General features: G+C 41.8%; 1 protein-coding gene across 1 annotated transcript in view; it reads right to left on the bottom strand.

The window, feature by feature from the left end:
- The window catches only part of Gfrl (Glial cell line-derived neurotrophic family receptor-like), a 231,788-nt gene that overhangs the window by 117,405 nt on the left and 99,781 nt on the right, over nt 1–14,602 (bottom strand). Inside the window, exons 3-4 of the mRNA XM_086911537.1 lie at nt 11,643–11,813; nt 7,679–7,823 (exon numbers count right to left, since the gene is read on the bottom strand). Coding sequence (XP_086767663.1) covers nt 7,679–7,823; nt 11,643–11,813 — 316 coding nt within the window. The remainder of the gene's footprint in view (nt 1–7,678; nt 7,824–11,642; nt 11,814–14,602) is intronic.

Genomic DNA, 14,602 nt, shown 5'->3' with positions numbered 1-14,602 from the left:
TATTCGAGGATAACTCGATAGCGGGGAAACTCAGGGCCGGTCGATGGAATCCATTCGTTTCGAAACGTCAACTCCTTCGTCAGGGAGCGACAGTATCGTCGACACGTCCGTAATTATCTTCGCTTCCCTATCATCCTTAGGAGGAAGTTCGTGGCAGTGCTAATTAACGCGCTACACAATTCGCCCATTTCGCGCGGTGAATATTTTCAAATACGTATCGTATCATCGTATCGTCACTTTTTTTCTTTCCTCCTTTCTTTCTTTTTTTATCTTTCTCTATACAGCGATTTTCATTTTCCAATCGAGTCTAAAAACGCGTGTCGAGGGGGTGGGCGCGAGCAGGGCAAATTTAATCTAAAAAATCTGGTGCTTAATTACGCGTTCGCCGATGGCATTTTTCACAGAGAAATTGATTTTACCCGGTCGTTTCCGGTTTCATTACTCGAACCACCATCCTCTCCTCCCTCTGCTCTCCGCCATTCTTCCGCCGCATCCTTCGTTCCTCAACTTCGAAATTCCTCGAAAGTTTCCCTCGAGAAAGGCTACATATTGACATTCATTTTTTTCGAAACGATCGTCATCGAGCGCACCGGAAATTCCAACCGGACGAAAAGTTCCAAACCAGACCTAACTAATAAGCGCTTCCTTGTCCTTCCACCCCTCTTGTAACTACTTTTGGATCGATGAGCACGAGAAAACTTTTCCCTTCCGACTTGATTTAAATTAAATGTCAACAGCTTGTACGCGACACCGACTTCCCAACTTTCCTCTCTCTTCCTCTCTTCCTGTGTCTCCTTCCTCTCTTCCTCTTCCCTTTTAAACTCACGCTACGTTTATTTTCTACTATAAAAAAAAAAAAACAGGGACAACATCGCATTCAATGGTAGCTCTCTTAATTTTCTCAACTTTTATCTTCTTCATCAATTTTGTCGTCGATTCCAAAATCTAGATGCAATTTTATTGCCCGAAGTATCATATTTTTTGTCACGTTTCCAATTACGAGATTCGTTACGAATCAAAATCCGAAGATTATAATAATCGTCATACGTGGCATCTTATATTTCTAAAATTTGGCGACACGTTTCCAAAATATTCCAAGACCTCTCTTAAAGATCTAAAGATTACTCTAGTCACGTTTCGTTTTATTTCGGTTTAAATATCGTGGTTCGAATTATTATTAAAACGAGCCCGTAGAATTCACGATCAAATTCCGTGTTACGAGATTTAAGGGGCACGAAGGTGATGATTGTTCCATACACGTCGGTGGCACGTTTTCATTAACGCTCGCTAGTCTCGCCGCAAGCGAGAGATAAGTGGTTATCTTTCGTTTCTCTTTCTTCTCCTATATTCAGTGAGGTTGTGGAGGGGGAGGGCCAGCCAGATCGCGCGTCCCACTATGGAAGCAGGTTTGTCTTCGTCAAGACAGACGAAAGGAGCGGGAAGTGGTAGCTTTTTAGAAAGCGCATTCTCCTGTCCGTCCTCTCGTGAAAACGATCCACTCAGCGCCAGAAAAGATGGTGCATTGCCGCTTGAAAAATGAATATCTCCCACCCGGCCAAGGGTGGAAAGAAAAAATTCCGTCGTTATGCTTCCAGTTCGCCCCTTTCTAATAAAACGTCCTACGAAAATTTATTTACCATCCCCGTTTTTTTCCCTCCCTGTCTCTCTCAATCTCTATTTCTCGTTATCTCGAGTTCAGACTCGAGGAATATTTTAATTTTATCGATATTGCCTTGTTTCTTGTAACGAGAGCATCATCTTCTTGAGGATGACATCGCGTTATAATTTCCAATCTGTAACTTTGATGTGATTCGATATTCCATCTTTCGATGTCATTGAAATCAAAAATATCAATCAACTATTATTATTATTATTATTATTATTATTATTATTATTATTATTATTATTATTATTATTGGAAAACTAAACTCGATCGTTACAAAATTCGGCATATTTCGAGACGAGGAGAAGATGTTTAAAAATATCTTTCTTATCCACTTATTTCGCATATAACTTGTAATGATATTCCCGCAAGAGCCGAGTTAACATGGGGGGAGGGGGAGGGGGGGTGAAAATCAGCCACTGTCTACTCTGCGCGGGAGTCCAAAGTTTCGCGAAACACGAAAATGGATAGTTAAGCTAGGTAGTAGTAGATCGAGAGCTCGGAACAGCGGAAACCTCGTACAACCTTCTCTCTTCCCTCCTAATTAATACCAATCTCGATAATCCATATTTTTCTCGCCTCGAACATTTCGAACTAGAAGGAAAACCTCGCTCCTCTTTCTTCCACCGAAAAATTAATCTTCGATCTTCTCGTCGAACGTCGGTATACAGCGAAACAAGCGAACGAACTTCTCAGTTTTTCATCTCTGAAACGTGAATTTAATCCATTTAATCCCTCTCGCGACCCGTTATTATATCGTACAGCAAGCTCTCGCCGTATATCTCGTTCCACTTCTCCCCTCTCCTCCCTTCCTGTCCAACGATTATTTTTGTCACCGTTTTCTTGCGAAAACGCAACGAGTCTGCTTATACCAGCCGTAACGAACCGCGAGCTTTATGGAAGGCATTAATTAAATTAACGGGATCATTAATTGCGGCCCCGCGCATTTCTTGAGCCTTTCGTGTCCCGGGGAACGGGACACCTCCCGTTTACAACGAAACGCGGGCAAGCAAGAAACGGTCAGGACCCCGTGTCCTGTTCCCCGCGCGTATCCAGTTCGACCATTTATTCGCGGGAACAAAGCACCAACTTCGTCGTCGAATTTATTTATTTATTGTTTTTATTTTTTTTTTTTTCGAAGAAGGCTAGGAAAACTTCACACCTTCGGCGAATCGCTCTTGGCGACACGGAATTCAATAGGACACACAGATGTTTCGAAGTTGCAGAAGTTCGTGATGTTGGTCTTTCGAGGCAACGTGTGTATACATTTTCTACTTCGAGTCGAGAGAAGAATTATCAACCGTTCGAAGGAAAAATCGGTCTGCGATTTCACTTCGTATTAATTTTTATTGATTTTCTTTTTTCTTTTTATTACTTGCGATACGAATTTGATTTTGCTCTTCAGCGAGTGAATCAATGCTCTTCTCTCTTATATCATGTGAGGTGTAATTTCGAATCACAGATGAATCTTTTTTTTTTTTTTTAAAGCACAATCGTGAAAAATTTTGATTCTCTCTTTCCGTGAATATTTCTTAATTCGAAATCCGAACGTTTTCCTTCCCAAATCCAATAGTGATTATTATCTCTTAATTTTATTCGATCGATCGTCTCGCCAAGCCATTCGAACCTCTGTCAACGGATGAAATATTCGCACGCGTATTTTCGACTTCCAAATATCGATAACCCGTTTTTCGAATATTTTCCATCGTTCTCGCGTTTCTATGTCGTTATTCTCGGTCCGGTAACAATGACGTTGAAATTATTCAACCTGCCATCCCACTCCGGAAAAGAAAAACTTATCCCTGATCATCGTCTTTCGGCCCCTTTCGGTTCCAATTTTCTCTTAATCTGCGAGCCGAGATCCCGGGTAAAACGGGCAAAGTAAAGCAGATAACAGGGTGAATTCCGTTCGAAAGCTTTTACAATAATACAACAGCTCCGCCGATCGTCGTGATATTGCGAATCCCGGACCGCGTTTCGTACCTCCTCGCGTTTAATCCCTTCGAGCACGATACGTCAAACTGCTGCTAGCAGAAATACCTTTAAACGAGACGAGGAAATATCATAGCGTTCAAAAGGAGCCGTGGATAAAAATTGAAAGAATGATCGTGCTGCACGATCGTCTCGTTTTATTGTATTTCGATTAACAGAATTGAGAATTTCTGGGGGAAAAAAAAAAGGAGAAAAAGGTTATGTTAGGTATAGAGAGGAAACGTCTTCCCGTTTAACTTTCCTCCACTCCACTTTCCCCCCTCCAATCTTTCAATAAAATTTTCCTACTTTTTCCTTGCACCGCGTACACCCGTCTCTCTCTACACTCCATGTAAACGTTGCAAAAGGGGAAACCAACTTTTTTTTTCAGAAATAGAACGGTGAATAGAACTCGCGCAAGGGTAGAGAAGGGAGAAAGTAGCTACCCTCTTCTTCTTTAAAAATTTCTTCCGCGCGAGGAATTTTGAAAAAAAAAAAGAAAAAAGAAAGAAAAATAATTTATATTTGCACGATTTTATTCGAAAACTCTAACGAAACACGGTAAAAAACACGGTGAAAGCGTGTTTAATACAACTAAGTAACGGAGTAAATTGTACGGTATTTACAGAGAGGAAATATGCAAGAAACGTGAAAAAATGTTCTCACTCGTTAATAAATTAATAACCAACTCTTACTCCGTTTAATAGGGGGAGGGGAAACGCGTGATAATGTTTCCGGGAATAATTCGTGCGATTCACCGCAATTGAATCGAATACAGAAAGAAATGCACAATTACAAACAATTACAAAAGTGATTATTCACTGCGCATCCAATTCGAAGATTGTCCATTCATTGCGCGTATGCTTTAATAAATTATTCTATTTACTCCATCGCAAACACTTTTACTCTATTGCAAAATCGAGGCATCGTATAACATTCTTGCTCATTCGATATATTAATTAAATTTTTCGACTCGTCGAATTCGTGTTCTCCTTCCTCCAACTTTTTCCTCCCACCACAACGCGCCGCATTTAATCACAGATTTAAACACAGTTTATCCGTAACAAATCGCGAGTTAATTATTACAAGTGCTCGTTTTATTAATAACCCGCCCCGTAACTTTCCACGCCAGTCAGCGAGCCGAGTAAACGTCTAATTAATTTTGGCCCCGAAAACTTCGCACCGTGTTTCCCCGAATCGAGATGGCGCGCCACGGTTATCGTAACACTCGTCTTTTTCCTTTCCGTATATCTTTCCTTCCAACTTTTTTAAGGGGTTCCTACTCGAAGGGCGCGAAGAAAACGTATGCACGTACGTCAGTTATGAACGATGAGAGGTTTCTTCCACGAAGAAATAACTTAACTGCGCGTTGCATGCAACGTCCTGCGTTGATCGAGCCTTCGCGGAAACTCGTCCTATTCTCGCGACGATTGCCAATGACGATTTCACGTTTTACTATTTTTTTTTTTAACGATGCCTCTCGCGTTTCCTTCTCAAAAATCTAGTTTCTCGTTACGAGGAAAGATTGAGCAGATTTTTATGGAGTTAAATTCGATGATAAAAAAAGAAAAAAAAAAGAGAAATTTAAATTTTCGCGTGGAAAACGCGAGAAGAAATTAAAAAATGATCGAAATTACTTTTTGATTTATTTCAACCGGTTGCCGAGATATAAGTTTTATTATTCATAGCGCTTAATACAGGGAAGAAATTATGGATGGGCTCGCGACCGAGTGACCTGGATTTTTCCAGGAAGTGTGTACTTTCGGGAATTCGCGTCTTTCTGGAGTTTGGGATAGGTTGGTGGGAACGAGAGGTCCGAATAGACAACGAGAGTAGAAATAATAAACGATTAAAAATTACCTTTTCCTTTTTATATCTCGAGATAAATGAAAAAGATTCGTCCATTCGTCGTTACTATGATACTTTGATTTTTTTCTAATTTCAATTGAAGAATTTAACAGAATTTCGAGATACGATAGATAGATAGATAGATAACGATATTATTAACCGAAGATTCTAAATCGATTTAAAAAGTCCATTTGAAATAAATCGGATCTTATCGTTTATCGTTTACGTGAAATATGCAAAATATATATGTATTTGCATAAAAATTTGCATAAAAAAATTTGCAGTCTAATAACGATGATACGAAATTCTGTGGAACGTGTGTGACGTACTCGGAAATTCTTTCGACCTTTTTTCCATCAAAAGTGCCCGGTTTTCGCGCTAGCCAAGTGATGCATCGTACTTGGAAGTCGTAAATCGTTTCGACGGAAACTTTGCTGTGTTCTTTTTACGTATCGGCCGAATGTAGTTTTATTCATTCTTCCTCCCCTCCCTTCGCTATTAGATAGGTATAATAATCATAGAGAGACGGCGAGAAGGGATGAAAGTGACAAGAAAAATACGAGGCAATTAGTTCGGGAGGAAAGATCGAGGAGATCGTAAAGTTTCGACACGCGAGGAACTTTTGTAATTAAAAGCGTGTGCCTCGTACACACGCTCGCTCGTTAATTCGTTTACGACGCAAGAGAAAAAGGAGAGAAGGAGGGTGGTAAAAAAAGAGGAGAAAAAAAAAAAAGAAAAAAGAAAAATTAAAAAATTGACCGATTCAAATCGAATCTTTCTCGAGGGGAGAAAAAAAGAGAAAAAGATGAGAACTTTCCTTCGAGATTATTATTTCTTCTGGAAAATTATATACAGTTGTACAATTCTTCGTTTTTAGAGGACAGATTAAACTGGTACGCGAATTTTGTCAACGTTTCTAGCATCGTCCATACGCGTAATACGCGAGCTCTTGCGCCGTCTCTTTAGCCTTAACTAATTTTAAACATAGGTTACAACATAACAGCGACGAATGCGCGTATAAATTATACAAGCGCAAGCTTCGCGTAGAATTAAGGGGAATACGTGTATGAATAATTATAAAATATTGTTATAAAAAACACCACGGATCTAAACAAAGTTTTCACGTGCATTCGAATATACTTACCAGCATAATTTATGCGCGCGCAAACTTACGAATTATATATATATATATATATACATAATTTACCATATTTGCATTGCTTTAAATTTTATATAACTCTTTGCCATCTTTGCTCTTAATTTTAATTAATTAAAATACCTACTCTTGCGTGTATAAACAAAACGATTCGTCAATCTTTCTCCGAATTCTACATTCTCCGTAATGATAGATTCGATCGGGAGATAAAGCGATCGTAGGAAATTCCAGAATTTCAATTGGCGATGAATGCTAAGCAAGTAGCACATCTAATAGGTTTAAAATTACCAGCAGACAAGGCTGTCAGCCCGGCAGCGAAACTTCATTTCCAACTCCCCCTTAACTTTTCGTTATAACCATCTCCGAGATCGAATGCTTCGAGCAAGCTTAACGTTCCGATTCCGCTTCTCAATCCCGTATCAAATGCTTCGAGAATTAATCCCCTCGTCAAACTTATCCACGCGTAACCGTTCACCTCGAATTTTCGCGCGATCGTTTACCGACAAAAAAACCAACCTTCTCTCTCTCTCTCTCTCTCTCTTCCTTTCGTTCTCCATCCTCGTTTCGAGAAGGGGAATAGCGAGATAGCGAAAAAAGAAGCATTAAATTCGACGCGAGTGAGTCGGCCTGACAAAAAAAAGGAGGGGGGAGGAGGGCAAGTTATCTTTCTCGCCCGTTTGAAGTGGAAGATAGTTTCTGAATAGGACGCACATGCACGGAGAAATTCAAACGCAAAGAAATTTATTTCTTTGATTGACATTCAAAAAGAACACACTCCTCCCCTCCCGAGTTTCCTTTAACTTGAATTATGAATAGGGAAAAGAAAGAGAGAGAGAGAGAGAGAGAGAGAGCATAGGCTTCTCCTCGAAGAACATTTTTGCGTGAGAAGAGAGCAGACGTAAATATTGACTCGCGGACTTACGGCTCGTCTTCGTACAGGGAGAGAGAGGGGGGATGGATCTCCCCTCCCCCTTTTTCACCGCGGCGCGATCGCCGAAAGTAGAATAAACTATGGTAATGATGGCAACGTTTTCACTCACCGGCTCTCCATCCTGCATTTCCCCTCCCTCGCTTTGCAGTTGCTTTTGAAGTCCTCGTAAATCTGGCTGCACGGTTTGCCGCGTAAACAGACGCTCAGCGCATGATTGCAGGTAGGCAGCGCGTCGATGGGGTACGGATCCTTATCTGGAATACCGAGAGAGAGAGAGAGAGAAAGAGAGAGAGTTAATTATAATTTTTTTTTTTTTTTTCCATCCGTGTCGTCCTTCTCGAATAGAGAAAGAGTGGACGATCGAGTGGAAATGGACGGAGGCAGGGGGGGAGAAGAGAGTTTACGAGGAGGGGAAGGGGAAGGAAGAAAATAAAATAATTGCGAGCATTCGACACGTCCGGTTTTGGATTATTCGAGTTATTCGATATCTCGTCGAATATATCTATCTAATATCTTAAGGAAAATTTGGAGAAGAAGAGAGAAAAGGAGGGGATTAATCTTATCACTTTTGAACCTGTGTTGTGCGTATATTGTGTTTGATTGCTATTATATTATATTTATTAGAAATATAGATTAACGGGTGGTGAACGATTAAACGAATTTCTCCAACCAAGTTATATTCGTCATTAGCAACGAGAAAATTCACGATATCTTATTAATAATTGGTCTCGTACGAACGTATAAATAGAAAATACAATGTCTGCACAAAATTCAACGAGAGTTAAAACAACGAGAAATCGATCGTCGGCGGCGAAAGGAAGAAAATAATGAAAGCTATTCTCTTATCGAGAGAAGAGAGGATACGGATCGGGTTTAAAGAGGCGAGCAGAGATTTTTCGCGGATAAAGAGGGGTGGATAGGAAAATTTCCTGTGAATAATTTCCGAGATCGCTATCCTCCGTTCACGAATTCCTAATAAAAAAAAAATATAAATCGCGATTAAGCGGCGGATTAATTCATTTCAAGAGACGACGAGGAAGATGATTCGAAGAAATGGTGAAAATTATGAGGAGAATCGATAAAATCGATTCGATCGTTATTAAATACTCGTAGAGCAAATGCCGTAAATAACGTGAGATATAAACGAGAAGATTCTCTGGTGGAGGGGAGAAAAGCCATTCTTTCGATAAGAACGAAAAAGGAAAATGACGAAGAGAGGAAGAGCGAGAAGAAGGGGAAGACTTGGAGAGGAAAAAGAAGGGGGGAAAAAAAGGAACGCGGCTGAAACACCGAGTGTGGGTGAAAAGAAGCGTATTGGGAATTATCCGTGAATCGTTCGAAAATGCTCAAAAGGCACGACGGGGGCCGGACACGAAGCGAACCCTCGGGAAAATGAACAATGGAGATCGTAGGAGAAGCCGCAATGGCGCGGAGGTTATATAAGGGGCCGCAGTCAAAGATATCGCGATCCCTTTGTTTCTTTCACGAGAGAGCCGCGACCGAGCCTCTCTCTTTTTCGGACCAAGAGAGATATATATCCGATCGAGTGACACCTCGATCAAATTTTCTCGTCCCCCGACGCGACTCTGTCTCCGACAACCTCTCGAGATAACCTTCCCGCGATTAACGTCATCCGATACGTCACGGACAGATCGTCGCGGCGATCGAGATAAAACTAGAAGTATCCTCCTCGAAATGGATTCGTTTCCACGATTCGAGTTAGATTATTATTCGAATTACGATTTTCAAACGGCGTTATATCTCGAACGATTGTTGCAAACCAGGGGAGAGAAAGAAAAGAATATCCAGAGGAAGATTAAAATTTTAATTTCGGAAAGAGTGCACGAGTGTCTTGAGGGGGAGAGGCAATTAAGCGAGAAAACAAATTAAGGGAAGAGATTCCCGTCGTTCCGACGATAAACGATTCAAATTAATAATTTATGAGTTTTATTTTATTATAAAAATACGCGATTCGGATGAAAACGTATCGCGATTTTTATCGCGACGAATTCGCGTGTGATCGATCGAGGAGAACCACACGATTCGTTGAATCCAATCGGAGAACGAATGGAAAATAATTTATTCGCGGAACAATTTAGGGGATCGATACATCGAAATCGAGAACAATACCGGGCGAAGAAAGATCGTGCTACTAATACCGATCCCGGGGAATAATTTGGGAGTAATGAGTCGAGCAATTAGAAGAGTTTGGCCAGAATCTTAATTACATTTATCCCGGTGTATAAGCCGGCATGGGCCGGCCGGCGAAAGCCGGTCATACGGGGAAGGCAAGGTGGATAATGAAAGGCCGCAGCCGCTACGAAAACCAGGAAGCTTCGGCACTTAATGAGATTAAATTCGCTCTTCTGCTTCTGGGGGAAAAAGGAAGCTACGAAAAGGGAAAACTGGCGGCTGGGCGAACGAATGGGGAAAAGAGAGAGAGAGAGAGAGGAAGCAAGAGAAAGGAGAAGAAAAAAGAAAGAAGGGGAAAGAAGGAGGCTGGCAAAGGCTCCTCTTTCTCTCCATTAAACACGCAAAGATCCGCGCGTTTCCCTCTTCTCGAAGTCAACGTCAGTTTCAGAGTCCGGTGAAAAGCAACGCGTTATGCATCCGAGAGGCCTTTGATGCTTCCGTGGCGAGCCGTAAAAAAAAGAAGAAAAAAAGAAGAAAAGGAAGGAATCAATTCCACGCTTTCGATGCGTAACGACGTGTTGCATGCATCCGCCATCTCTCGTTCCTCCTCGAGTACCGCCGCTCCTCCTCGACTCTATCGCGTGCAACTGAATAATTAAACAGGGGTAACACGCTGCTCACTTCCGAAATCCGTTGAACGGAACGGTTTTTAAAAATAAAGCGGATCGATGCGAGCCGAGCGATTGCGTCAAGCGTTGCGCGTACGGGGTGCGCGTATAAGCGGTGATTTTTCCAACAATGAAAGTTTTGAAAAATTAAACGATCACGGATGATGAATTAGAAACGGCGGCGAGCAAAATAACGTTTCCCCGTCGGTATTCGAATGAAACGAGATCTAGTTGTAATCTAGTTGCCAACGATCGGAGTGACGTGTGCGACGCGGAAAAAAATAAATAAGAATAATTTCGTTCCCTCGATTCGGCGAATCGGTTTAAAAAAAAATACGACAACGCGGGATTGAAATTGGGAATAATCGGGGCGGAAAAAACGCGTTCGTGATAAAAAAAAAAAAAAAGAAAAATATCTAGCCGACTACGCTGACTAACTCTCGGATCGAGAATAATCTGGTTCTGGCAAGTAGGGAGGGACGAATATCGGCAACGATTCGTGAGCACGCGAGTCGAGGGCTACGACTTTTTCTTCTTTTTTTTTTTTTTTTTAGCCTCGTGGCTGGCCTCGAGTGCTGGCGTCTAACGGCGGATGGTAGTTAAAGGTTAAAGAAGAAGAAACGAACGATCGGCCAGATTATTAGAAACGTTCGCGACTCGTTAAAAGTTTCCGAGCCCGAGTCATCGTCGTCCACGAGAGGGGGAGGGGGAGGGGAGAGGAGAGGGAGGGGGGATAGAGGCCGTCGAGAGGAATTTTCCCGACGTTCCTGGCCGGAATCCCTCGTTACAATCACGACTCGCGATTAAACGCTTGTTAGAGGATTAACGCGTGTCCAGCTCGATCCCTTTTTCACGGCGACTAGATTGATCTTAATTGATTTTCCCTGTTCCCCCCTATAAATCCTATTTTCCGACGAGGGAAAAATTCTGCGACTCTACATATATACGTATTGCATACGTATATATACTCGCGGAAAGATTTCGTCCAATTTCGCGAAATTGGAATATAGGAAAATGAAGAAAATCGAACTATCGTCAATTTATTGAATATAATTGAATCATGGATGTGATATAACGAGTAAGCGCGTGATATTTCTTTTTTTCTTTTTTCGTGAATTTCGAAAAAAAATTTGCACCAATTTTTCCCATGAATTTTGGGGAAGGCAAGTTTGTTGCAAAACAAGTGAACGAAGTTTGAAAGAAATAAAAAGTGTGTTTCCAAGTGTTCCAGGTAATAATAATAAATAATGGGCCCTCTCGCGTTAAACTTACCCTTCTTTAAGACGTAGATGCAAGGGTGGTCGAAGAGGAAGTTCTGGAAACTGTTACAATCCGGGTCTACATGCGGTTCCCTGCAGAGGCACGTTGGGCGGAAGAAAGGGAAAGCTTGGAGAGTGTGCAGGGCCGCTTGACACTTTGTCACTGTCACCGTCGAACAAGCCACTGTAACAGTTAAATTATTATTAAGCGGGTGCGCTCATTGCCGATGACAAATACGCCACCTTAACGAGCCTCGAGCATGAATATATTTCACGAATCTCTCTCTCTCTCTCTCTCTCACAATCAAATGCTTCCTCGTAAACACGTGATGTTCCGTTCCAAGAAAATGAAACGCGTGCAATTCGAATATGTAAATGACGTCGTTGAAATTCAACCCCTCCCCCTCCCCCCCACCAGTCCCATCCTGATTAAACGAAAACAAAAGAAATTCGAATCGATAAATTTACGCGCGTGTAATAACGTATCGAAAGGACGTTACGTTTTTCGCGAGTGCGGAATAATTGGATGGAAGCCTCTCAAGTCCAAGATCGATTTTTATATCTATCCTATATGTACCCTATTCTGTGAAAAGATTATAAAAATCCCATGGAAAAATTCGAAAGAGTCTCGGCACAGATATTATCGAAGAGAATCGCAAGAATGAAACTGTCTCGCGCGTTACACCGTAGGGAATGCGATGGGATGTGGTACAAACACTCGAGGATAACACTCGAGCCTCGATCGTCTTGCTAACAACAAAGTTCACCTTTGTGTATTCGTCGTCGTCGCGACCGTGACATTATTCGTCTGCTGTAATCGCAATGTTTTGGAAAAAAAATTGTACCCAAGAATGGAGCACAGTTACAGAACGAGGCGGTGTTTCGTGGTATTTATTCCGTCCGCGACAGTGAAAAATCAATTAATTTCCCCGCCACTTCGTAAAAACTCGTTACTTAACCATGGATCCAATCGGTCTTAAAGAGGCCACTTTTTAAGGGAGTTACAACGAGTATAACTTGAAAAATAATGAAAAGATGGTGAACGAAGAGCCGAATGCTTTATCTCGAATTAATTCTTCGACCTTCCTCGCTTCCATTCCCATTTTATTTCTCCGCCTTATGTTCACCACCTCTCTCTATTTCCTCAACGACCGAAACGTGTCGAAATTAGGTCGCGACCGATGGTTAAACGTCGGTTTCCGTCGGTTTGCGGGAACCTATCGGGGACCGGAAGTTCGAAAGATCGTCATCTTAAAAAAGGAAAAGAAAGTTCACGTCGAAGCCTTGTCTCATCATCAACGTTCCTTCTAAAAGAGCAGCTCGGTCACGATAAAGAAACAGGTCAGCTCGTATCCGGTTAACAACTCTCCTTTACTTCCGCTTCCTCCTCGGCGCGATTTGTCATCGAAGCGAATCGAGATTATTGGATAGGAGGAAGAGGAGGCGTTATTCCGATATTCCTGCGGCCGGAAGCGCAATTGAAACTTCCACTTTTGGTCATTATTTTTCGATCTGACGTCCGACGATGGCTACGACATCTGGATCCATTCATTACTTATACCTCGCCTCCGCGCTGCCTTACGCTCGCTTATTACGAAACTTACGACGGTATCTTGGAATAGTAATTAAGGCGCGCTCTCGTTCCTATTCTTTCCCTGAACGACGACGCTGTACTAATTAATCTGCGTACGGAGGGAATCTCGAGTGAAGGGGAGGGGAGAAGGAAAAAAGAGCAAGAAGAAAACTACAAGTTGAAACTGCTCTAACGAGGAAATATTTTAACCGTTGAAATCGTTCCCAGAGCACCACGACGGTACTTACGATGGCCAGACACAAGGGGTTATAGGTTAGCAATGGTCGGACAAATAGTATTGAGATAAAATAAATCCGTGGTTGGAGAAGAAGGAGGAAAAAGAAAGGTTAGCCAGTATTCAAATGAATACGAGATACAATAAGAGACTGGTCCGAGGAAAGTTAATAAGTTGGACGAAATTATTCGACCGATATTATTCTTTGATTTCTCGTAAAGAACATGAGATTTTCTTTTTTTTTTTTTTTTTATCAAAGATTTAAGAAGACGCTACGAGATTCCGAAGAATATCGATTCCTAGGGGATACTTTTCTCTTTGATATTTAAATCGGACAATTTAGAGAAGCATTTAAGAATAATTGTATCGACCGACCCCCTTGCTCCGCAATTCAATCGAAAGTTGAGCATCGTGACGAAACGAGACGAGGTAAAGGGTCAGGCCTCGAAATAGTTCCGACAAAAATAACACGGGGTGAGATATATCGGGGTGGACCACCGATTGAAACAAAATCAATACGGTTCGAGAACTACGTTAACCAACCGTCGAAAAACAGACTTAATAAAATATAAAACGAATCAACGGTGGCGCGGAGTAGAAAAAACAAAAACAAACAAACAAGAAAAAAAAAATACGCGCGCACATACGTGGAATCACCATTGACTGGAAACGACACACGTTTCAAAGATTGATCGTCCCCTCGAAACAAAAGGATGGGTTAATAAAAAAAAAAAAAAAAAAAAAAAAGAAAGAAAGAAAGAACGACAAATGCAACGTAGTAAAACTTGGCGACGTATTTATCCTATAGGGTTGGTTGAATCGATAGTCATCACGTGTAAAAGTCGCTCTCGAACCGTCACAATACACGATGTTGCACAAAACCTAGGATCTGGCAGCTACAGTTGCAGCTGCACCAACGCTGATACCGTCCAGTCTCTCCCCCTCCCCCGTTTAATGCTTCCATACCGCGCCTATGCGCCCATACCCTACGTGAACTTGCATGGTCACTGTTAGATAGCGGCTTTGGGGTGGCCGAGAGAGAACGTCAGATCATACCTACATACGTTCGTACAATTGTGCACCACCCATCTGCATTCTACGAGCTGGACCACCAACCACTATCCGAAACATGCTCCCTTGTCTCTTGTGGAAAGCATAGGTGATG

This window comes from Apis florea, unplaced genomic scaffold (assembly GCF_048593485.1).
Source record: "Apis florea isolate Af1SG1 unplaced genomic scaffold, ASM4859348v1 contig_3325_pilon, whole genome shotgun sequence".
Lineage (NCBI taxonomy): Eukaryota > Metazoa > Arthropoda > Insecta > Hymenoptera > Apidae > Apis > Apis florea.
Note: the sequence above shows the minus strand (reverse complement) of the source record. Positions and strands in the feature narration are given on the sequence as shown.